Genomic DNA, 24,822 nt, shown 5'->3' with positions numbered 1-24,822 from the left:
CACTATGTCGGTCTTAAACCGGCTTGCCTGCACTCTCGCTTTGATTCCAAACATTACTCGAGCAAATGTGGCAGTTCATCTACGTCGTTACCCTCCCGCACGGAGGGGCTCCGGGCTCACCAGTTGACGTAGGCGTTGCAGACGAGGTTGTCGAAGGAGACCGAGCGCACCAGCTGGTCCGGCAACTGCGGGCGCAGGGCTTCCATCTTGTCCACCTCTCCCAGGGTGGCCAGGCGCAGCAGCAGGAACTTGAGCACCCTCGGCCACGGGTGCAGGCCCCGCGAGAGCAGCTCCTCCGTCACGCGCAGGGCGTCTGCCAACAAGCAAAGATGTTGTCCGTACTCCCGCTTTAAATCCGACCGGAGCCGAGGCCAGAGTCCGACGAATCCGATCGAGCGGCGCCAAAGGCGTGTCGCACAGCGATTGTTACCCTTGTCCGCTTGCCGTCGCCAACTAAATGAATCGCACACAACGAATACACCTCGATCCTCTGCGCAATTGGCTCGGCCAATGACGGCACAGTCACGCAGACGGCGAGCGCCGCGACGCCGAACTTCTCCCGCCGCTCGATTTGCCCCGTCAGACGTAAAGTGAAAAGAAGCTCAGAAACACTGTGGTCAACGACGGAACGAAAACAGCGGGGAGATTTCTCGGTTGCCTCGCTTCTAGAATGATCTTTCCGTCTTCGATAACGCTTCGACGCCTCGTGAGCTTTGGGCCGAATCATGCCAAAACCCGACAAGCGTGCTAGGGACCGGACATCCGAGTGTCAAAAGTGCCGAAAAGAGTCGAAAGAATCGCGGCGTCGTTAGAGCCTGGCGAGATTCGAGTTTGGGGCGCGTCGACTCACCCTTGATCCGTTCCTTCAGGATCAGCGCTTCGATGAGAAGGCTCGTGTCCCGATGAGAGAGTGCCGCATTCGAGTCTGCCAACCTGCGATACAAAAAGGTGGCGGATTCGGCTCCTCCGACGTCCCGGACAAAATTGCGCGTTGCCGCAGACCTTGACGGCCGAAGAAACGCTGGGTGTGGCACGTTATCCTTGTGCGTCTTGCCTCGGTGTTCTTATCCGCTAACGCCGCGACCTACCGTAAAATACCGAGCATGCGCCCTCCCAAGGTCACGTGACCCCCCGAAGGTCACGTGAACCCCCAGGTCACGTGACCCCTCCGAGGTCATGTGACCCCGGAGGTCACGTGGTCCCCTCCCCAAGGTCACATGACCCCCCAAGGTCACGTGACTCCTCCAAGGTCACGTGAGCCCCGAGGTCCCCTCCCCAAGGTCACCTCAAGATCACGTGACCCCCCAATGTGACACCCGAAGGTCACGTGACCCCCCCAGGTCACGCATCTCGGAGGTCACGTGACCCCCCTCCCCGAAGTCACGTGACACCCCCCCCCCCCCTCTCCCGAGGTCACGTGACCCCCCCCCCCCCCCCCCCCGGAGCATGTTAAAGAATGAGGGGAGGAGGAGGAGAAGGAGGAGGGGTCTACCCTCCCCTCAGTACCCTTCCCTCCTCCTTCTCAAGAGCTGCGCTCCAATTCGGCGTTACAGGGAGTTGTAAACAGCTTTCACTTTTTTTATATATTTTTTTATCTTTTCACGCGCGCGGGAGTTTTTTTTCTTCCGAAAGCGGACTTTATGTTCGTTCTAACAGTATGATGATGCTTTGAAGAATGGTCGTTTTAATTGGATCAGTTTTAATGGGTTGGGCCTTGAGTTTGTATATTTTCTGAGAGCTGGTCGTCATAACCGATTGGTCGTTATATGTGGGTTCGTTATAAGTGGGTTTAACTGTATAACATTTTTCAAAGTCAATGTTGTTCCGAGGAAGAAAAAAACAAACAAAAAAAAAAAACAAGTAGGCTGTATACACGATGCAGCTGCAAGTTTTAGGCGTGATGTCTACGTGCCGGGACTAGTAAAATGAAATGCACTGGACGTGCAAGGCACGTCACAAAATGAAGGAGCGGGCGACGCCGTATCAGCGTTGGACGGAACTGGTCGGCCGCTCGTCCACGCGAGTGTCTAACAATCGCCGTTTGTTGTTTGATCCCATTCAGTGAAGTTTGGTAGCGCCATCTGTCGTCCGCCGCCAACGGTAGATGTCGAGATCTTATATCACCTTTTTAATAGGCAAATCGGCCGCGCATCAATGTAATTTCGGATTTTATAGGATGCCTAAAGCTCGCAGATTGAGTTATGACCACAAAGCGAGTTTCTCAAAGAGCACTTATGTGCCCCTTTAATGAAATGAAAAGCAGGACAGGAAAGACCACCGCACGAACCTCTGCCACTCGTCCAGGGCGCGGTCGACGTCCTTGGCGACGAGGCTCTCCAACGAGACTCCTCTCGATGCCACCCCGCGTGCTGAGCCGCGGGCCTCGAAGGACCGCCTCCCAAACTCTCTCACCGGGTCGTCCTCCTCGGGGGGCACTTCGAAGGGCAGCGGCTGGCCCTCCTTGCGCAGCAGGGCGGCCAGGAAGCGCAGGGTGCGGGCGCTCGGCTGCACGTTCTCCTCCTGCATCTTGGTCCACACGTCCAGGGCCCGTCCCACGTCGTTCACGGAGGCTGCACTCCGTGAGAGAGGTCGCTTGGCTTAGACGTTGCGTCAACGACAGACCCCTTTCAAAGGTCCGTCGAGCAACATTGGTGGCCACCATTGCTGGGGCGTGAAGCGTGCGAGCGGATCGGAGTCCTCGCCAAATGCCAACGCGGCACTTGTCTTCGACACAAGCCGACACAACTCTCGTGTCCAGTTTGTGATCAGAGTGCCCAAACAGTGGCAAACTTGAACAATCGGTGCGGCACCGACTTGGATAGCGCACACTTTTGAAAGGGTCTATTATAATTAAGGTGCAATAGCACTTGGAGCGGTTCTTAAACAAGCAGCACTTGCTATGAGAAATTGAGAGGAGACTACATTTCTCCGCCAGCTTGAGAAGAAAAACTATGACGTCACCCGACACTAACATCACGTGACATTGTGACGTCAAATGACACGGTCTCGTTATGGAACGTGACACTTTGAAGCCGTGCGCCACTGTCAAATTTGGGCTAGCTGGAACGTTCGGCTACTATGAAATTTTGTGACAGCGGAGTGCCTGTCACATAAATTCACTCGTTGAATTTTTGCTGCGCAAAAACTGGGCTAGCACTCCATCGTGGCTTTGACTGTAGCCTATCAAATTTTAAGTTTGTGCAGAATTATGGCCAGGCCTTTGTAGGCGACTCACCGTAGGCCCTGAGCAGGAAGAAGTACATGGCATCCCTGTTGACGTCAAACAGGTCTTTGGTGATCTGCACCAGGTGCTCCAACTCCGTGATCTGTGACAAAAATGCATGTGCCAGTTTCGCGTTACGAGCAACGTTCGGTCGGCAGGTCGACTGTTTGTTGCCACAAAGCCAAAAAGGTAAAAAAAACAAAAAAAAACACCCACCATGTCTCGCTGCAAAAAGGTCTCGCAGATCTGGTCCAACCGCTGATGCCTTGCTCTCAGTCCTGGTGTCTGTCGAAGTCAAAACATGTGTCCACAAGTGAGCGCAATTGAAACAGACAAGCTCGGAACAATGTTGTCTACTGACTTTAGGATTAGTGGTACTAAGACTGCAAGGGTGTTTTTCAGCACCGCTGATCCCAAAGTGGGGTCCAGCTCAGTAGTATGACGGCGATGATTGCTTGTCCCATTACATGACAACTGGTTTGGCATCAAACCTTGGCAACACTGTCATAATTTCTGCTTTGAGAAAACACTTTTAGATGGAAGTAGTGCCCAAGTTAGTATAGTCCGCAACCCTAAGGCAGAGGTATACCACTTGTTTAAGAACATGCTTAGTTGTCCCTATCTCAGAGGTGTGCTCCCAGAACAGGAAGGTTAGAACACAAAGCACAGTTGGAAAAGTTGACCTCTGGGATACTTCGGAAAAGCAGACGGCCCTTCACACAATCAATTCTAATGCCTCTAAACTGAACATTTGTGGGATTTTTAGCTTAGAATAGACAGCATAAAGGTAAGTAATCGCATCGCAGATGTCGCAAAAAAAGACAGCAATGGGCAAATGAGGGAAAGAGCACGCACCTCCAGAATCTTCTGCGCCTGGCGAACGTGGCCACACTCCAGGAAGTAGCTCATGAGGTCGTAAAGGGTGTTCATCTCGCCGTGCACCTCCGTGCTGATATCCACCACTGCAAGGGTGTACGCAAGTCACATTCAGGTTCAAGCACAGAAGACAAAAACAGACACTCTGTTAAAGGCAATGGGTGTGCAACAGCACTTGATGGGGTTTGTAACGAGCAGAACTTGCAATTGGAAGGATATGCAATGTGACACGTGGCAAAGGAATTGTGGATGTACAGCGTACTTCCCCCAAAAAATATATGTTTTTTTTTTTCACCGCAAAAATAAACTAGTATGCATCACCCAAATGTAGCGCCGGTGGTCTGAACCAGATGCCAAACTTTCAGAGCTAACCGTCATCTCTATCAAAAGTTACGAGTGATTTTCAGAAAATTATTAGGGGTGTGCGAATATTTGAAACTTTGAATTTTTGCAAATAATGCTCGCTATTCGATTCGATTCGCTTCGCTTCACACTTTCGTTGTTTGGAAGCATTCGAGTTCTTCGAATAATTCGAAGATTACGAATAACTCGAAACTTGCTGATTAGTATCAACTCGCGGTGGAGCTCCCTGTTTTGTTTTCGGACTGCACAGTATGGGTTCGAGCTTGGCAAACCCAAAAAAGCCAACTAAAGTGCCTTTTTTTTTTTTTTTTTGTTTTTTTTTTGCATGAAGCATTGGAAAATATTTGCAAGTGGTAGCACGATTTGTCTTTTGCTTGCCGTGATGTCTGGATTGCAAAGTTGGCGAAGTGGTCGTGGTGCAAACGCTGCGATAGATTTGATGAAGGACTATGATTTGCAACGGCATATGCATCGTCGTGAGCACAAACGCGACAGGGGTCCCACTCACTACAGTCCTTCTCACAGTCACTACAGTAGCCAAGGTGCTCTGGATTCGGATATGGATTTACGGCTCACCTCGGCTATCGGCGATATCTGGCTCGTGTTATTTTCCGCTTGATGTTCCGGTTCAAGAGTTAGCCAGTACTATTCCTTTTCTTATTTCTTTCTACGCGTTCTCACTGGTAAAAATGAAACTTGCTCCCACCGCCAAAAAATAACAACATGTTCTTAACTTATTGCTTCTCTGAGGCGCCCTTTATCGGCACAACTATTGCACGCGGAAAGAGATTGCGTAAGGTCAGTGTGGCTGCGTGGAGCAACCCCACAATCTCCAACTCTGCTGTGGCCTGCCGACCCGCCTCCGCTTGTGTACGTTCACGTGGTTGCGTTCACCCGCATAAAAAGAGACTGCACAAAGTCGGTGCAGCTGCGTGACAAGATCTTTGACTTTGTATTGTGGCTTACCAACCCGCCACTCCTTGCATACTTTCGTTTTATGTTCACGGGGTTGTGTTCGTCCACGACGCGATCTCAGAGTGCATTGGGGCTTGCTGACCCGCCTTCACTTGCGTACTTTCATTTACGTTCTGTAACTTCATCCTTGAGTGGTGTTTTACTGATTGATCTTTTATTTCATCTGTTTTTTATCAGTCCCATGTGTGACATTTTTTTTTTATTGAAATGAAACTTTTCATAAATGTTTGTTGAAAAATAAAACAACTTCCAGTTGTGTTCTGATTGAGCATTCTTGTTAATTCACATCAAATAGAAAATATTTGTTTTCAAAAATGTTTTTATTCGAAACTACTATTCATATTCGAAAATATTCAATTCGATTTGATTCGCTTTGAAAGATTTTGATGTTCGCACACGTCTACTGAAAATATCAATGTGAAAATGGGGCCCATTTTTGCTAGTCTCTCGTGATCAGCACCATTCTGCTCCATGTATTCGAGAGCTCCATCGGCCGCCATTTTCCTGTTGAAAATTTCAGAAAATCACATGTGACTTTTGAATAAAATTGTTCATTTGGAGTTTTTGTCAATATAAAGATTTCCATGAAGCTGGGGCAAAAAGGCAACAATAAAGTCGCCTGACCAGGCCTCTAGTACCATGCCACACTCCCAACACAGGCAGCAGACAAACATACAGCAAAACAAAGAGAAAAAAAGTACCGTAAAATCCCGTAAGAAGGCCCACCCAAAATGAAGAGATAAATGGTGAAAAACATGGGGCTCTGGCATCCTTTGGGGATGCCACAGCAAAACTTTATCAAAAATTAACGATAAGCACCAGTGCACCCGCTATAAACCACATGACGCGGGAACTGATACCGCAGATCGCTGGCGGGGCAAATTCACGTTTCGTGATGCGATAAACACGCGGGAATTCGCTACAAACTCCTGTGTGACGGGAAACGATACCACAGGTTGCGCACGCGGCAAATTAGTGTCTCACGGTGTGAAGGACTCGCGGAAACCCACCAAGAACCGGCAAAGACGGTGGTATATTTTATATATATTATTTGCGGTTCTGCACAGCAAAAGTGGGCAATTTAGAACTTTGCCGGCTTTTTGTCCGAACCCGTCGCGACGTTTACCCTGCCTTTTTAAACGCATGGTTTTGTTAACTGTTGCTTGTCATTTTTATTTTTCCGGCTTTTTTGATACGCAGGCTCGTTCGCAAAAAAGAACGATAGGGGGGCGATTTTTCCTTTTAGCAGGCTGCCTAGGCTTGCAGGTTGGCCCAACTAAAAAGAGTAGCCAAAAAAAAATAATAAAAAAGGATGCCCACAGCGTTGACTGTCGGGTACCGTAGTCAACATGTGTAGCAGTGGCAAGCGAGCTGCGGTGCAATTTGTGAGCTATTCATACTAGGTGAAAATAGAGAGGGCCTCAGCAGGCCCGTAAAAATTAGCATTGGGCCAGGCTGGGCCGACTGTCGGAAATGAATAGCGGGCCGTGGGTGGAACCAGGCCCAAGGGACCGCGGTCCGGGCTGGGCTCAATTCCTAAATATTGGCTCATGCAAACCTCTACCGTACGATGCTATGCCATTAATCGTACATGCTATGACATCAAGCCAACAGTTGAGCTCCGTTGCTGTCACTTGCTCCCACGGCCTTGCCACAGTGCAACCAACACCACCGCGAGCAAGCGGGGGGTCCACGGTGGATTCCCGTAAAAAGCCATCCCTTTAAAAGCCGCAGAACCGTATGCCAGCAACGTTTTTGTTCCTGGCACTTCTGTTTGGGTGTGCTTATGCATTGTCCTTTGTTTCGTCTCGACATCCGATCACCGCTGCAACCTCTCTAGATTGTCACTAAATCGCCTCCCATTATCGTCTCGAGTCAAGCCGTTGCTTTAAAATGAGTCAATTTAGGGATAGGGCAGCATGCTTCAAACCAACGAATTACTATAGTCGGTGACAGGTCAAGTTTCCGGGGGAAGCTTTTCCCAGCCCTTTCCTTTCCACTTTAGCAGAGAAAACATAGAAGAGGCAACTTCCTCTCCAGTATTTGCTTAGCTAAAGGGGAAAGGGATGGAAGGAGCTTCCCCTGAACTCTTGACCTGTCACACCGACCATAGTTGTCAGACCACTCTCACGAGTTTCATTGGCAAGGCAAGCTTAACCATGTTACTAAACGCCCCAGCAAACTTTTTTGGTATCAACGGCCATTGAATAATTATAGCTAGGACTTGTATCGAAAGACGTGGCTAGCACAGTCATTAAAATTAGATAAAGCTCTCCATTACGGAAATAGCACAGAATGTGCAGGTGAGCCGGTGAACATTCAACATCTTGAAAACCCGAAACTGAGGAACAAGAAAGGAAACGACACGCACAGAGGTACTAACATGAAAACAATGAGCTGAATCAGTTTTTCGTGCTTCTCGCTGTACCTGCCACTTTTTGAGAGAGCTGTGGTTTGAACGAGGAGTGGAATGCAAAGTGGAGTGCTCATATTTCAAACTCTTTGATGAATCAAGACACAATGGAGCTTGTGGAGACAGACACAGAAAAAGGCCAGACCAGGTATTTCGGCTCAAATTGTTCGGTGGAGTACAAACAGCGGAAATTGTATGCATTCTACGGTACCTGCCAATCAATTGATAACCTCATTCATTTCTTTCCGCAATAGTATTTCTTTTTCAGTTTTTAAATGTGAATCTAGGCCCCAGTTAGGTTTCCCCTCCCCTTGGATTTATATGCACACGGCAAATACTTGCACTTTTTGTTGAGACACTCACCTCTCTGCAGCGACTCTGAATCCTCTTTTTCGATGAACCGGCGGGACAGTTCGTTCTTCATGGGGGTGTGCTTGTATGCCTTGGCGCAGCTTTCAAAAGCACTCAATGCCTGAGCCAGGTCATCTCTAGAGCAGCATAAGAAAAGGGAAACTTGATATCACTCCAGATAACTTAGATGGAGATAGCTCTGGGTAGGGGTGTAGCCAGGAAGGTGTCTGAACACCCCACAAGTCTTTTGCTATACGGTACAATCTCGTAACAAAAGACCTGGTTACAGCACATGCTCGGCTATAACGTACCGACTTTTCAAGTTAGGACGGTCTTTTTATCTATGCCATTGAGCAAATTTCGCTTATTACAGGTTCAATTAGAACAAACATTCAGATATAATGGACTATGTTAGGAAGTCTGTAAGTATAATTCACCATTCCATTATAGTGGACTCTTCGACAGTAGTCATTATTTTGGATACTACGTGGCTTTGTTTCGGTAGCAGTGGCATTCATTTTGCGAACTGCTGTCATCGTGCTCGGCGCCTAGCTAGCCTCGTACGATCCAAGGCGCGCACTGATGACGATCGTCGGTACAGTTCAATAAAAACAATCAATACCTTTCAAAGTTCAGGAGTTTCAATAAAACAGTTTTTTTCCAATTACCCATTCCCATTTCGCCAGCCTTGCTGGTTAGAACAGACTGCAGTCATAATCCACCTCAAAGTCTGTAGTAAGAGTGTCTGCATTCTTAAAACTCCTTTTACAACAGATTAAAATGTTCCTCATATTCAAGGTTCGTCATAATGAGTTTATACTAGTATCTCCTTCCTTCTTCCGCACCCCACGTGTTTCAACAGAGCCCTGGCCCGTACAGCAAAAAGGCAAAAAAGAGTAACCCAGTTTATAGCCTTCATCATTCAGAACGTCACTTCCTTCCCCACATCTTCATTCAGAGAATTGGTGTCCTCTGATAAGGGTAACTGTACCAAGCCCCGAGTAGCTCGGTGTTCCAGAGGTCAAGTGAGTGTCCACTCCCTGGATGTGCACTGCACGGCACCATTGGCGTGAACATGACATTGTCACTTTTTTACAATTTCCTTCGAAAGGGTGTTGGCGGGTACTAAACTTTGCCATTTAGGTTAGTGCCCCAGTGGAACACTTCCCGTCACACTAAAAGTTTTGATGACGGCCTTTTGATTCTAAAAGCAAACACAAAAATTTGGCAATGGCTTGTTCGTGCTAACAGTGTCAAAGAGTGCACCAATTCGCTGACACTTCCCACAAGTCGTGAACATGTTTGTCACACCCAGTGGAACCCTCGTGAGAAAACAGAGCAATGATATCGCACCATTCTTCCGTTCCTCTGGTGCAACTCTGTTCCCTAGCTGCGGTGGTTAACTCGAAGTCGTGCCAGCCCCTTTCGCGTGAATCCATGTAATGACTGAGAAATAGCATAAATCTAGCTTTTTGATTTGTTGCGTCGGTCATGTAGTATAAAGCGTTTCTAGGGCAGGCAAATGTGCAATCTTTTGAGCGCTTGGCTTTTCTTTTCTTCTTTTTTTTCTAATTTAGGTATAACAAAAAGAAAACATTAACATTTTCTTTCTTCTTCTTTGCCTCCTCTTACCCTTCCAACTCTGCCAGAAAAGTAAAACACCTCCACAGAAATTTCTGGCTACACCAGTGGGTCTCTGATATCAAAGAAGTCATAGTTGCAAGGGGCCTTGACGCTGTGGAAACGAGGCAGTTTGTAAAGCCGTGCCACCTCATTTTGTTTGAATCCCGACCTAGGCAATGCATTGCACGGCACGAGGGGTGCATTAAAAGTTGATATTGAAATTCACACTTTTAGAGTTTTTGCTTGATGAAAGTTGTGTTTTGCCAAGGTAACTTCAACTAAATTTATCTTGATCCCACGGATAGATACACAGAATGTGTTTCCATGGCATCCTTTGGGGCTTGAGGTAAACTTTGAACTTATTCAGTTTTTAATTTTCTTTAGTTATAGGGGTAGAAACTCATGTTGAGGAAGACACAAGAGTGCACAAGGATGTCAGAACACCCTACTCCATTTGGAATGATTAGTGGGCGGATGCAAAGCTAGCTGCTGCCTTTGTCCCTACCCACTGTTTGAACGTGAACGCCAGCGTTAGGCGTCTGCGTTCAAACAGCGAGTAGACGAGTTGTTTCGGCTTCGCAAGACCCCCCTTTGGCGCAGAGCTACAATGCCGGGCTCGTAATCACGGGGTCGATGGTTTGATTCCCGTCGAGTCGCGTGTGGAATTTCGCTCGTTCTTCCGGGTTAATTACTCCCTACTACTTTTCAATTATGCGTTTTCTTTGTACAGATCATCCTCCAACTATGTACTGCATATTTCATAATGGTTTCCGCGGCGTTCCGTCACACTTTCCTCAGGTTTCAACGCATTCCGCGTTGAAACTCGCCACGCACGCGTACGCATCCCGCTTTTGTTGCTGTGCCCCTCACCTGAGCAGGTGGCAGCGCACCAGGGGTCCCAACACCAGGGTGGACGGAGGGGCGAACTTGCACTTGACCACTGCCAGGTCGAAGGCCTGCTGGGTCTGCTCGGGTGTGCCGTGCTGCGAGGCCGCGTTTAACAGCCGGAACACGTTGCGCTGCAGGCTCTCCGGCGACTCCCGCACACCGTGGGCTGCAAAGCTCTCCTCCACCAGTCGGAGGCCCTCTGTCCGCGGGGAACGCCACGCCGATTCAGCGATGCGGCAGGTAGATCGTGTTCTGCCGCTTATTGGCGGCACAAAGCATTCAACATTTTAAAATAAATGCTGTTTTATTTTTACTGTCTACCAAACCGTCATTAAATGTCATAAGTTTATTGATGTAATTGATAGCTCATGTGCTACATTTATGTGGTACATGCACGTGTTGGCCCATCCTGCCAACCGTAGTGGGGCAGAAACGTTGAGTCCCAATGGCGACGTTTTTCTCTGCCTCTAACTCCGCCGGAGAAAAATAAAGGTTTCATTTCATTTCACGAGGAGCGTGGCAGATGCCGGTATACAGTCTCAGCCTTCCCGGCATTCGACTCAGTGTCTTTTAGCCTCGCCCCATACCCCTTTTGTACCCATTCTTTTTTTCTTTTTCCTTGTTTTCAAAGTTTTCTTTTACAGGGAAGCTGTCTATGGCTAGGGTTTAGTGGATCTTTTGTGTGCAGTGACTAAAACTCTATGCTCACACCGCTGCACGCGCACACCTGACCCGTATAAAAGATCCGAAGTAAATAACCAAAATAAAGCGTCGACGAATGCGTGTTCAAGATGCCATTTGTTTTAGGCTTTTGCTTCAGAACAGTTACTGCTGCAGATGCCGGCACGTGCGGCACGTAGAACACCACGCCCTGCATTCTCCGTGATGCATGGGTAGTTTAGCAATAGCAATAGCACCTACTGAATTCAGCAATTCAGTAGGTTAGTTATCAACAGGCACCACTTTCAAGATCAGTAGACTTTCAGGTAGATAATAAAGGCTTCTCAAAGATTTGCCGCTGAGCGACCCGCGTCGGCCATGTCTACGCTCACACCGCCCTCTCTTTGTCGTCGTTCCAAGCGCTTGCGTGCCTAGTTTCCTTTCCTTCCGCTCTCCCAGGGTGGCGGTCTCGTCGCGCGTATCTAGTTTCTTCCGGCTCCTTGGGGCGGGTCTGTGTCGTCTGCTAAACAGCTTCGCTGGTCATCCAACTTCACAGAGTGAAATGGTTCATGATTATTGCAATTCGCAAAGTCTTCTTGAAGCATAAGAATGTCCACTCTTCTGCCTTTTCTGTTTTCTCTTTTTTTTCTCCTGCAGTTGTGTTGTCTGGTCGGCAGAGTTTGTAGCAGAGGCGTCTGGTACCTGGCCAACTCTCTTAGACCTTGGCATGCTAAACTTCACGATGATCACTTGCTCAAAGTTAGCTTCAATGAAAATGCAATTCCACATTAAAAAAATATAAAAAAGCTCCATGCCAGGACAGGAAATTCTGCATCGGCATATAAGTTCTACCAGACAGGTGAATGTGTCGACAGGCAGAACTGCAGCTACTGTTATGCCAGCAGGTGCATCTTTTTTACATAAAAAAGATTGGCTAATGGCTATTCTGTGGTCAAACTTCTTGTAGCTCAAACAATCCAGCAGAGTATAAAATCACAACTCGATTGCTCAAATGATATAAGAATTATGAAAGTGCATTAACATTTGAGAAAAAACACTTGAATTGTGTTCACCTGGTCATCAGAATAATGTATATCACAATTATGTTTCAATGCGACGCGCCAGAGAGCCATAAAAGCAATTTCAAAATAGGGCTGAAGCCCCGGCTCCCTAGCCTTGAGCAGCCAAAAGATCCGTCGATGACGTCACGTACAGCGATTGTCTTTTCCGTTTTCTCGCGTTTAACAATACAGTATAGACCACTTACAACGTAACCGCTTATAGTGCAGGACCGGGTAAAACACGGTTTTTTTAAACCACCGGTTCGCCTCCCATAGAACTCCATGTAATTACATACCGCTTAAAATGCAAGCGCGCGAAGGGAAATACCGGTTATAGTGTGGTTTCTGGCACAGCCCGCCGATCGCGCCGACGACCGGAGCAGCGAGCACGCTTCCCTGTGCGACACTAGATAACGGCGCTGACGGCGCGAGTGGAACTCGCGGGGCACGGAGGTTGCTCGAAGGAGCGGGGAGAAGCGAAGAGAGAGGCTTTAGTTGCCATAGCGACGGAGGGACACACGCACGTGCCGTTCACGTGCGTGCGTCCCTCCGCTGCGTTGGAAACAAACCGCAACGACAGACCAATCGCAGGTCGAGGAGAAGTGTTCGCGCACGTTGCATGCCGGTCGCGGTCCGGCTGCTTCTATCCGCAAACATGGCATCGGTTGTGATCGTCGTCGTAGACGGCGTTCATCTCATCGTTCGCAAAAAAGCGCTATCCTTGACTGTGAATTTTCGTTGTGTGTCGCTATGATAACCCAGCACATACTAGAAGGGAAGATTCACCTACTCGTGCGGCGATGTCGTGGCGGCGCTCTCAAGATGGCAGAAACGCCCGTGTCGTCGTGTTTGTTTACTTCGACTACAGTAGTGATTTCTAAGCATTTATGTCCTCGAACATCGTCCGGATTTCTTATTTGGCACATTTCATGCGTGTGCTCCAGTTCAAGGTATTACTGGCGCGTACCGTATGAAGGATGCGAATTTTCACGCGTTTCGTCTCCGGAGAAAAGTGATTAGGGTTACCAATCCTGAATGCTCGCATTGTCCGTCCGCAACCCGCGACGCCGTTAAAAGGCTGCGCCAGGCAAAAGCCGCTCATTTCTTTCAAAATGTGTGACAAACTTGAGGCAGAACTGTAGCTAGTCTGGTGAAATAACGACTTTCCTCAAATTAAGTTTTCTTTTTCATCTAACATAAAATAAATTCTTTTACAAAGGTAAGTTGTCTCATGGCATGTATTTTGGCCTAAAAAATTGATGTTTTGGTTATAGCGCGGTACCGCTTATAGTGCGGATTTTCGCGACTCCCGCGACATACGTTATATGCGGTCTACACTGTACTTGTGCAAAAAATGTTTTCGGTATTCGGGTTCACGAGGTAAAAATACACTAGAATTCACTTCTAACCCCTTTTTTTTTCAAGAAACTTCGTAGCTTCCCTTTGATGTACAGATGTTCACATAGCTAATCAAAATTGTGGCGGGATCGTCTTGGAAAGCCATCCCAGAACAACAAGCAAATGAGCCAGGGTTTTTTTACCTTCAAATCGTCCCTTGGAAATCATCAGTGAAGCCAAGTTGAGGACCTTGTGGTCGTCCAGCCTAAAGTTAGGCTCCGTCTCATACCTAAAGAACAAAAAAAAACATACCACAAATAAGATTTTCTCTAAACTGCCGCACGAAGTACGAGAAACAGAACAACCCCAGCTAGTTAACTTCCGGTCTGTTAACTGTTAGCCAGATTTGCATGACATGTGCGGGGTTTATTCAATGCTGTGCCATGGTTTTCCATGCAAAGTTTCAGGTTCATAAGTTAATCCTTCGAAGAGCTGCACAAAAGTACATTATATACACACCGCACCCCCAGAGGAAATCCATTGCATAGAAATGGTAATGATAATGGCCGTTTTTTTTGGTCATACACACTGTGCAAGGCCTATGTCATGCAACTGTGGAGAGAAATTACAGAAATGACACAATATTAAGTAGAAAACTGACATCATAACATGCTTTAAGTTTTTTGCGTGCATTAGGTTGAAGATACTACCGTATTTACTCGCATAATGAATGCACCCCCCTAACGGGCATCAATATTTGGACTTTTTTCTTTTTCTCGCATAATGAACACACTTAATTTTCGGCTCCACGAGTCTTGAAGCCAATATTCTTTTGGCGCCAAGCAGCCAGACCAAGTTAAGTCAAGCCAAGCCACTCTCATGATGGCTGCAATGGTGTGGTTGCGAAAGTGATCAACCCTGAAACCGAGTGGCAAGCACGCCTAACGAAGCTGGGGTCGAGGAATTGCCCAGTCCTGGACATACTTCGTCCATCGAATGCACTGATGTCAACAAACACGCCGTCGTCTGTGATCCACTTTCGGACAGCGATATCGGGAAAGTGGTTTTCCCCGATATCACTGTTGAATTGCTTTCCGTGCCAAGTGAGCTTTGTAGGGTGCTTTTCCTTCGGCGAAAGACATGCCAAAAGCGTCCTAAAAAGGTTAGCAATTTATAGAGTATGGTTAGTGTGGCACGCCCATGACCAGCCATGGTTGTGCCTCTGTCAATAGATAAGTACCACCGTACCCTGCCATGTCACATTGGCAGCTAAAATGACATTCACGCGAAGAGTGTTAATGCAAAAATTTTACCTTGCGTAATGAACACAACCCCCCAAATATGTGTCAATTTTTTGGAAAAAAAGAGTGTTCATTATGCGAGTAATAAAGGTATATCTTTTCATAACAAAGGAGCATGAAAATGTAGAAATTTCACAGTTGCATTCCTTACACAATTTCAGTATGTAAACTTCAAAACTGGCCCCAGGCATCTTTATTATCAAATCATTGTTTTCCTGAACCAAATACTGATGACAAAAAGTCAAACTAAAATAAATTAGTTTGAACGTTTACAAAGCTGCACTTTAGATGGTGCCTACATGTCGAAAATAATTTACTCTCGAAAAAATATTTTGGTTACAGGACTGAAACTTTTTGACAGCATCCATCAGGTAATCTGCAAGCCGACAAAAACCAATCACTAAAGTGGCAAAAGAAAAAAAATTTACACTGCTTAGGTATTGTTTTTTATTAACACGCTTAACGAGAGCTTGGTCACAGCCGTCATGTTAGACCGTCCTACGTATACCGCCAGCGTGGTGCACACTCTCGTCTTCCTCTCTTTCTGATACGTATTCTGTCGCAAAGCACGAGCTTACAAGACGGGACTTGATGTGTTCTATACCAAGCACATTTCAATGTGCATGAGCGAAGGGTTTTCGTGCATGGTCACTGTGTGGCCAGCCTGTTAAGGGGGGACACTACCCAGAAAAAACAATTTCTGCAAAAAAACATTCATTTTGAAAAATGTCACATTTACATCCACAAACATCTAGAGGGTATTCCCAGAAAGTTTCATTAGATTGTACTGTATAGTTAATTTATTATAAATTATTTTCAGTCCACCAATGCTAAAGAAAAGGTAGAGGTTGGAGCACTTTGAATGCGTTTTTCTCCATTCCACTTTCTGGCATAAATTTCACATTAGGAAAACTATCGTTTTGTTATTACATAACTTGGATTCATTTTTATGAGTTTTTCTGGGGTGAAATTTAAAGGGGAAGATTACTATGAGCTTGTATTTTTTATTTTTGTCATTTTTTATGCTCAAAAACAAAAATTTTGGACAAAGGATGATAATCTAAGAAACTGTATTTGTGTTTATGTGGCTTTTTTGTCATGAAAGATGGTATAACATAGAAATATAGCTCCATAGTTATCTGCTCTGAACTGTCCTAATGCAATATAACATATGAAAACAACAAATTTAAAAGTAATTTCAAAACGATAGTTTTCCTACGCAGGCACGCCCACTTTCATCTTTGAACGTTTGCAGTTTTTTTTGTACTTCACCCAGGTTAACAAAATTTGGCAGAAATGTTCTCAACATCAGCAGAAACAAGCCGTGTAAATATAATTTAAATCAGACAAGTGGTTCAAAAATTTACTTTTTTGGGTAGTGTCCCCCCTTAACTTTAAAAGACAATGCCCCATAAGAGACAGGGTGCAGGGGCGACAAAAGAGACAAAGGGAGGGATCTCTGCAGGAGCTAGTGATGCTCCTCTAGGTCAGAAAGGACAATGGCCTACGAGAAAAACAGGGTGCAGGGGCGACAAAGGAGACAAAAGGAGCAGTCCTTAGACCAGCTTGTGGTGCCAGCCTTCCTCATAAAGGCATTGCCTCACGAGAAACGGGGTGCAGGGGCGACAGAGAGGACAAGAGAAGGGATCCTCACACGAGCTTGTGGTGCTCCAGGGCCTTGTCGAGGTCTCCCGCGGACACAAACAGGTCCAGGAGCTGGGCGTGCATGGCCCCCGTGAAGGGGCTCCCTTCCTTCTTGAGCTGTTCCGCAATCTCCATGGCGCGGTCCAGGTTCTGAACACAAGGTGGGCACGGCGGACGGACGTAAGGTCACGATCGTCATAGCAGGTTGCCGTAACGATGGCCGCGCGGGCTCTTTGCTGTTCGCCGCACTTTCGGCCATGTGTTGATCGAGGGGAACGACAGGGTTGTCTCCCGGACACCACGAAGCCAATATATGTGGCGAAGTCCTCGGTGATACATATATAAAAAAGAATGGCTCTCACAAACAGTGTACTTTACCGGAAATTTGACCGCCTTCCAAGTGGCATTTGTCATCGCATAATTAGGGCTGTATGTTTTTGGATAAACCCATAATACTCGAAAAGACACCCGGCGGGGAATTTTCTGTGAATTCAAATTTATTTATAAGCACCGAATTTCATTGTGCCAATGCCCACCCCAAAAAAAGAAAAAGATGTCATTTTACTATGCCAATGCCCACCCCAAAAAAAGAAAAAGATGTCATTTTACTATTAAGTTTGGTCAGCACACAGGGTCAGTGGTCCTTAGAATCGACAACTTTAGTCAATAATCAGAAATTTGAAAAGAAACTGGGATAGTTTCTTTTTAAAATCTCGGATTATTTACAAAAGCTGTCACACCATTTACCCCGTAAAGGTTCATTCGGGACAATAAATAATTCTACTTCTGGGTCACTGTTCCGGGTTCCAGTTTTCAACATAAAGAGTAATCCATGCATAACAATAACGAGAAAATCCGGAAATCCAATCCCTATAACCGACTGTCATTGTACCTAGACTAAAAAATGGGCGTTTCTAGTCTAGAAACTCTAGAAACCGATCGTTATAAGCAGTACTTTGCTATAGGTGGTATCGCTATAAGTAGATTGCACTGTACTTCCTAAACGAAGGAGTGATTGTGTTTTGGCAACAGCCAAAATAATGAACCATTGAGATTTTATAGAAGAGAGGAGGGGGGTGAGGGAGGGCAGTTGAAGCCTCTATATTAGACCCTTTACCACTTCACCCCGCTAGCCGAGGGGTAGGGTGATGGAAAGGGATGGGATAAAAACAACTTCCCAGCGGCTACCTCCAGGAGTTTAATGATTTCAAGGTATCTATCTTTGCGCTTGTTTGCAAGTTTTGTCGTGGGACAGATTAGTATTGCTGATGAAATCCCAGCCCCAGATGCAACTGAAGAAACATAATTTAATAGCAGTGCACCTCTTTTCTTTTATAATCTAGCACATGCTTACACTGAATACCGGTATTATTTATTTTTTTTATTTTTGAAGAAACTGAAAAGACTGCAAAATTAAACTTCGAATTTCAGAGAATTGGGGGTCCAACAGAAATAAACTTCGAGAAACTCTTGAGACACACTCCCTGAATTTGACGAAAAATAAACTCCGAAAACACGGTGCCCTACATATAATGGTCAGCAGCAAAACCTCTCCACACTAAAATCTTTTTTTTTTTTTTTTTTTTTTTTTTAGGATAGATATTTTAATGTGTGTGCACTAGAGCAGGGGTTCTCAAACTGGGTTCCGGGGAACACAAGGGTTCCACGAGCTGGTCTCATGGGTTCCGCGAACACCCAAATTGCAACCCCACCCCCACGCCGCAGGCTGCACGGCAGGACCATGCAAAGCGCCTTCATCTCACTTTGTGCCGACATCGCGATTGATATGGTGGGAATATATGGGAAGCAACACAAGCAAAATTGCCTACAATTGTGCATCTGTTGCTTCTCGGTCGGCAAACATGGAGGGGGGGGGGGGTTCCGCAGCAGTTTTTGAGGCTTCCTGGGGTTCCGTGAGACCAAAAGGTTTGAGAACCCCTGCACTAGAGCAATGCACAGGATGGGCCTATCCAAGAGCCTATCTTGTCCGCAGAGCTCGGCCAAGGTAGATTACACTTTTCCCGGTTCTAGTACTCTCTCCACCGTAATAAAATCGCGTATACTATCATGGTGAAAGGGTTCTACATTACACTAGAGTGTGCAAGTAACAGAAGTGTTAATACGAACCACAGAACGTTAGAGTTAAAATACAGGTGGCCACTTTGACCTCGTGTCTTCAGAGTGCTAGTAACTTGAACAATGTGCTCCCAGAACAAAGGAAAAAGATGATTAGCATGTGCATTGTCTTTTTCCGATAAACAACACAATATAACTTCACGTGCTTCCTATAATCTGCTCCAAGAGGAGCCTGGAGGCAAAGCTGCGAAGGAGCTGAAAGCAGTAACCCGTCAGCACAGGACCCGTCTTGGGTCAATCGTGAACGTGGCGTTCATACGCTCCCCTCTCCAGTCGTTGGTGCGATCGTCGTTCATTGCAGACGTGATAAGTGCCAACTCGCACTACCTTGTCACTAGACCTTTCCTTACCCCCCCCCCACAAGCCTCCCCCGCTTCTCACTTACATCAAGCGACAGATCTTCTATTGCTCCTTCCATGCAGAAGCGAGCTACACATTAGGATAAACGGTGGTTTACAGTATTTATAAGAATGGTAGATCTATTAGAGATTTAGAAGGTCAACTTAATTAGAGCCCTACAAAACTACAAGATTTATTTGTACATAAATTACATACATACATATGTATGTACACGAACACACACACACACTAAATCAATCAATCAATCAATTAACCTTACCCGGAACCGGCAGTGCAGAAGCAGCAGTCGGCGCAGGGCACCCCTTGTGTTCATCCCTTTGTTCTGAAACAAAATCGTTGCAATACATAAATCGGGGTCAACAACACCTCCCCCACCCACCACATAAGTGCAAGAAAGATTTGCGGGCCTTCGACTCACCTTAAGTTCCACGAGATGGCTCTCCAGTTCTTCTATGGTCATATCATTCTGGAGACAATTGCGAAGACACTCGCATCAATTTCATGTTAGACACAGACAGCTTCCCCGAAAGAGAGCAGACGGACACTTCCTCGGTTTCTGATTAACAACACCACGGTAGTGGGGAAAGCAGAAGCGGATGTGGAAGAACTCTCGATAAAGCATGTAGAGCCTGACCTTGAAACTTCAGTTGGGGCCACGTCCCACTATTGCTAGCGAATGGTCATTATTTGTGATACCGTTAGGACTGAAGAAAGTAAAGGAATAACAAAAACTTCACGAGAATAGATACCAAAAGACTCAAGACTAAAGAAACAAAGCCACTCTTTGCTTTCTGTTATTACAATAAATTCCTACATGTTTATTTGGTCTGCTCCAATAAACAAGCTTGAATCTATAGTCCCGTAACCTTAAAGGCACATTTGAACATGGATTTGTATCACTTGATTCATTCTTCAAAGTGAGCATTTTGTATTCGACAGTATAAAACACTTCCACACAAGTATTTGTGCTGGAGGGTAAATGCAAGCAAGTGTACTCAGTTAGGTCCAAAGCCTTCTTAGTTGATCAAAAATGTGCCATAAAGTTTTTGGTCCTAACCACACTGGCTGCATTATTAAATTCTCACTCTAGGCTTGAAAACCAGCCCTATAACATATTCTGTGCTAAGGGGGGACTCTGGCTAGAGGTTGAACTTCTGAACTACTCAAGTGACTGGAATGCAATTTGCAGGGGAGATTTAACCTCAGATGTAGGTATACTGTGCAAACTTTCAGCTCTCTAGAACAACTTTACATACCTGCATAAGACAATGTGTCACCCTTCATTAATAAATCTATGATATGCAAATGAAGCTTTTAAGCGTCATTTTAACTGCTTGAATATAAAGTGGGGGATGTGGGACTTCGGGCTATCTAGCTTTTATAACTCTAATGCAAATATTTCACGAAGGGTGATTACCTCAAAGTATGAAGTGCTTATCTGCCCAATGTCAATTTTTGAAAACATAGTTTTTTCTCAATGAGGACTTTAACTTAAAACAAAATAAAGTAGATAGCCCGATTCCCCGGTAAATTTTAGTTCAGAAAACACCTTGATTGTGCTATCAAAATAATTTTACCCTAAAACAAAAAATTTCTTCGTATGAAACTTGCAGCAAAAAGTGGAACTGAGAAAAATGCACTGAAACATTGAATTCCTTTACTTTTTTACTGCCTCAAAATGTGTTGAAACTATTTTACATCAACGTAACTATATGGCACATGGTTATGAAATTTAGTGTAAGGGTGTATAATTAGTTTCTAAAACCAAAAACCTCAAAATTAAAAACTGAATTTTTTTTAAAAATTTTAATACTTAGGTCTATGTACCCCCTTAAAGCATAAAAACTAACACATTAGCGCACCAATATCTACAATAGGTAACTATCTAAGTTTTAGGTTTGAAGAAGGGAACCTATATTTGAGTTTAAAGATGGCCCACATACTCCCCATTTTGACAATATGAAGTCCGCACGAGCACTTTGTCACAATCAGGACAGCAACTGCATCGCTGCTCACCTGCGATGGAATGGCACCAGGACTCAAGGTGTCTGATTCGTCGAGCATTTCCGTGGAGATCTTGTCCAGCATCTGCAGTGGCAATGCATTTTCATGAACAAGCACCGAAATGTATGAAACCATCGAAGTCCTATCAGCCTCGTGTACTGCACTTCCTTTTAGCAATCAGTTTAACACGGGCAGGTTTCACAAAATGAGGTTACTTTAAGCAAAGCAGAGTGACCTTTGGCACAAAACAAAGGCTTACCCCCAAAACACTAATCGAGTGAGATTTCTATTCTGTCCTCTTTTTAAAAAAAAGCCTTTACTAGAAGAATAGTAGCATGACCCAGACCAGCTAGCACTTGGCGGAGTCCAAACGTGTCACAAACTGTGGGTCAACCCTTGACGAAAGGCACTGGCGAACCAAACAGACAAGAACAAACAGGTCAGACTCACGTCGAGGATCGAGGAGCTGAGGTTCTTGCCGTAACGAGCCCGCAGAGTCTCCGCCGCGGCCTGGCCAATCTTGACGTCCTTGGCAAGAAGACGTGCAGAGGTTACATTCACTGAATGCAGGTCCCGTACAATGCGATCGCGCCATTTAAGGGGGTCTCGCAACAATGGGCAAAGAAGAAAATTTAAGTGCAGTCTCGATCGTATTGAGTAAACTCGGAGATGCACAAAGTGGTGTTACGAACGAGCTGGGCACATGCGGTCTGTGTGACGTCGAGAAACGTCACGTGGTTAGGTACACCATGACGCCGCATGACACAATGAGGTCAGGCGACGTCCTGCGGCATGATGATGATTCGCACGACACCGTGTCATCACCGTCACGTGATGTCATGGTGTTCCGTGGTGTCAGGGCTTATATAACCATGACCTGTTTGTCGGACGAGCGTAACATGTGGCTTTTCTCATGAAATCCAGCCCCATAAGATATTCCCTGTTTAAACATAAAAACTATGAAACAAACAGAAGACGAGTATAATCTAGCACGAGGGATGGGCAGCAAATCCTAGAGGACCCTCTATTAACTAAGCTTGTTTTCGCCTCAAGAAAAAAGTGGCTCTTCACGAACCGTTACTAATTTCCCCCTTTATGTAGATAATTAAGATATATGTTGGTGCTTTTTAGATTAATGTTATCTCATCAAGGCGTACACGCTTTAAACGCCAAAAGCATTGTTTCATCCTTTGACGGCCACATCCTGTAAGAACTACTTTGCAGGGCGTATGAACAATGCGCAAAAAGTCCATTTTTCTTGAGGTGAAAACTCGTATAGTCACAAGTGGTATGCTAAAACAAGTGCTCCAGTAAGAAGGGCAAGTAACCGACGACCACTAAGTACAACTTGCAGTAGGGTGGCGTTGCTGCACGCCCATCCGGGAGGAACAACTAGAAGCGGGGTTTCCATAACAAGAAACTACATTTATTAGAGTAACAGGAAATGTTTGTTAGCATTCGAAGTATAACAATGACGTAGCGTTCGACCTACACACCTCCGTGACCTTGGTCCGTCTCCCCCCCGTGCCATGGGCGTGTCCTCCTTTAATACGCTCTTGTGCCTATTCCTTATGCGCTGTTGTGCACTTCGGACTGTCCTTTTCGGGTGGTCGGTAGCGGCCCCTGGGCGTAGTGGCGGACCCTCGCTCCCACAAACTACCCCGAGACAAGCCGGACAAACGTATGGCTACACACAGCTGTCTGAGCAGCTGTTCGAACTTGTAACATCGTATCCCACTCTAACCAAGATCTGCACAACTGCATAGTCGGCCTTTACTTATAATTAGGACAACGGATAGTTTCTAACATAGTTACTAAGTCCTTTATAGGCTCGTCACGGATTGCCCCGGAGCAATAATGCACAATGTGGCTCCTGAACTCGCTGCTGATACGACAGAAAGTTCGAAAGAGGTGTGCACATTATTTTATTTGTCCGGTATGCTCACACTTCTGCATAGCTCACTCGCGCTAGCCAGCTGGCGAATCTCGAGGCTTTTCCGCCTACGCTGTCCGCTTCTGCACCATTACCAATTTCTGCGCGTACGGGCGAAACAAGGAGATTAAATATTTTCCCCTCTTTTGCTTTTTACTTGCACACTGCCCCAAGAGAGGGGCCGGGGAACGGTCCAACTTCTTTGCACGCCTTTCGTATCTATTTTCTTCCTCCCCTTCGTCGACTGCTACTCCACACTTGGCATTCAACTTTTCCGTGCTACACCAGCGTTGCGTCTGCTGCGCCGTCGGAGCTGCACAAGCGGGTACGAACGAGACGCGAGGCGAAGGCATGTTTTCATTTTATGCCACCCATTCTTTATGCATCACCCTTTTATCATGTTTGAAATAGTCCTGACAACATTACGAGTGGCCATTTCTCATAGACAGTGCCTAGATTTGCTATTGCAAATACTGCAAAACCTACAGTCTGGTTACGTTGGCATCCACGTGCCCAGTGCTGAAGCCATCATTCTCTGCCAGTCTAGAAGCCTTTGAACCCCGCCACGTAAACAGCACTGAGGACGGCATGCCGTTTGCCTATCGGCGAACATCCGATGAAATTCGCGATACCGTACTGAGCCGCGAATTTCTTGCCACACAGGCATTGTAGCACTCGCCCATGCTTGTGGCCTTATATGGGCACGAGATCCTCGATTGGAGCGTGAGGAAGCGGGAGACAAAACAGTCAGGCGGGTAACATAAGGAGACAGCAGGCGGGGGGTGGTCAGGACAGTTCGGATATGAAGTCTCCCACTCGAGTCTCGAAATAAAGAGGTCTCGATTTGACGGCCTCCAGTTAGAGTCTTTGGTAGGGGAGTCCTCAATGAGGAGCGGACAAGCTGCTGCCACATCCGGAGGAGAGCAGGACTTAGGGCGACAGCATGCGAGTTAATAAACTGTTTGATTAAACTTTCTGCATTGTGCTCGATTGAATCTGGCGTAGTATAAGGTGGAAAGATCCCACGATAGATCAAAAGCCTTCGCAAAGTAGTACGAAAAGGTTGGCGCCGAGTGTAGGCAGTACTTCACAACAGATTCCACACAAACCAGAGGGAGGGCTTCGATAACAACACCCCAAACACCGCAGTTGGATTCTCGCGACCGTAGGCAAAAAGAAACTGTCGACCGGTTAATGATTAAGGTCGAGGTGGAAATGACGTACGTTGGCCGCGAGCTCCGGAACCAGCCAAGTGACGACGTCCGACGGCGAGCCGGCATTGACGGACAGGCAGTCCAGGACGAAACGCCCGGCCCAGTCTGTTTTAAAGAGAATTCTTATTTGTAAAGCTGTCTAATGAAAAGTTTTAAAACTATGAACGGTAAAAAAAAAGGCCTGTTCACACATTTGCATCCGAGCGCAATCGACTGTGTTGCAGCCGCTTCAATGGAACGCTGATTTTAGGAACGCTGGTCACTTTTAGGCTACTATATTCTGAATGTACATTAAAATAAGTAAACAGTGCAGGTATTCACTTTAATCTTCTCAAGGCTCACCTGTTCGTTTCCTGGAGGCAGTGGTTGGCATTGGGCCCTCTCCCACCAGAGAAAGTAGCTGCAGTCAAAGACAAGACACAAAAAAAAAAAAAAAAAAGCTTAAATCTAAAAATATAT

The 24,822-nt window shown here is 46.1% G+C and overlaps 1 protein-coding gene across 1 annotated transcript in view; it reads right to left on the bottom strand.

The window, feature by feature from the left end:
* Positions 1 to 120: 120 nt before the first annotated feature.
* Positions 121 to 24,822, bottom strand: part of LOC8052257 (leucine-rich PPR motif-containing protein, mitochondrial) — a gene marked incomplete at its 3' end in the record, with an annotated part of 49,383 nt that continues 24,681 nt past the window's right edge. The window contains 16 exon segments of the mRNA XM_042287703.1: positions 121 to 313; positions 851 to 933; positions 2,288 to 2,570; positions 3,236 to 3,326; positions 3,440 to 3,508; positions 4,079 to 4,185; positions 8,214 to 8,338; positions 10,695 to 10,911; positions 13,975 to 14,060; positions 16,727 to 16,866; positions 19,472 to 19,534; positions 19,631 to 19,678; positions 21,229 to 21,300; positions 21,667 to 21,744; positions 24,374 to 24,468; positions 24,706 to 24,763. Of these exon segments, the coding sequence (XP_042143637.1) occupies positions 121 to 313; positions 851 to 933; positions 2,288 to 2,570; positions 3,236 to 3,326; positions 3,440 to 3,508; positions 4,079 to 4,185; positions 8,214 to 8,338; positions 10,695 to 10,911; positions 13,975 to 14,060; positions 16,727 to 16,866; positions 19,472 to 19,534; positions 19,631 to 19,678; positions 21,229 to 21,300; positions 21,667 to 21,744; positions 24,374 to 24,468; positions 24,706 to 24,763 (1,808 nt within the window).

This window comes from Ixodes scapularis, unplaced genomic scaffold (assembly GCF_016920785.2).
Source record: "Ixodes scapularis isolate PalLabHiFi unplaced genomic scaffold, ASM1692078v2 ptg000219l_1___fragment_2___debris__unscaffolded, whole genome shotgun sequence".
NCBI lineage: Eukaryota > Metazoa > Arthropoda > Arachnida > Ixodida > Ixodidae > Ixodes > Ixodes scapularis.
Note: the sequence above shows the minus strand (reverse complement) of the source record. Positions and strands in the feature narration are given on the sequence as shown.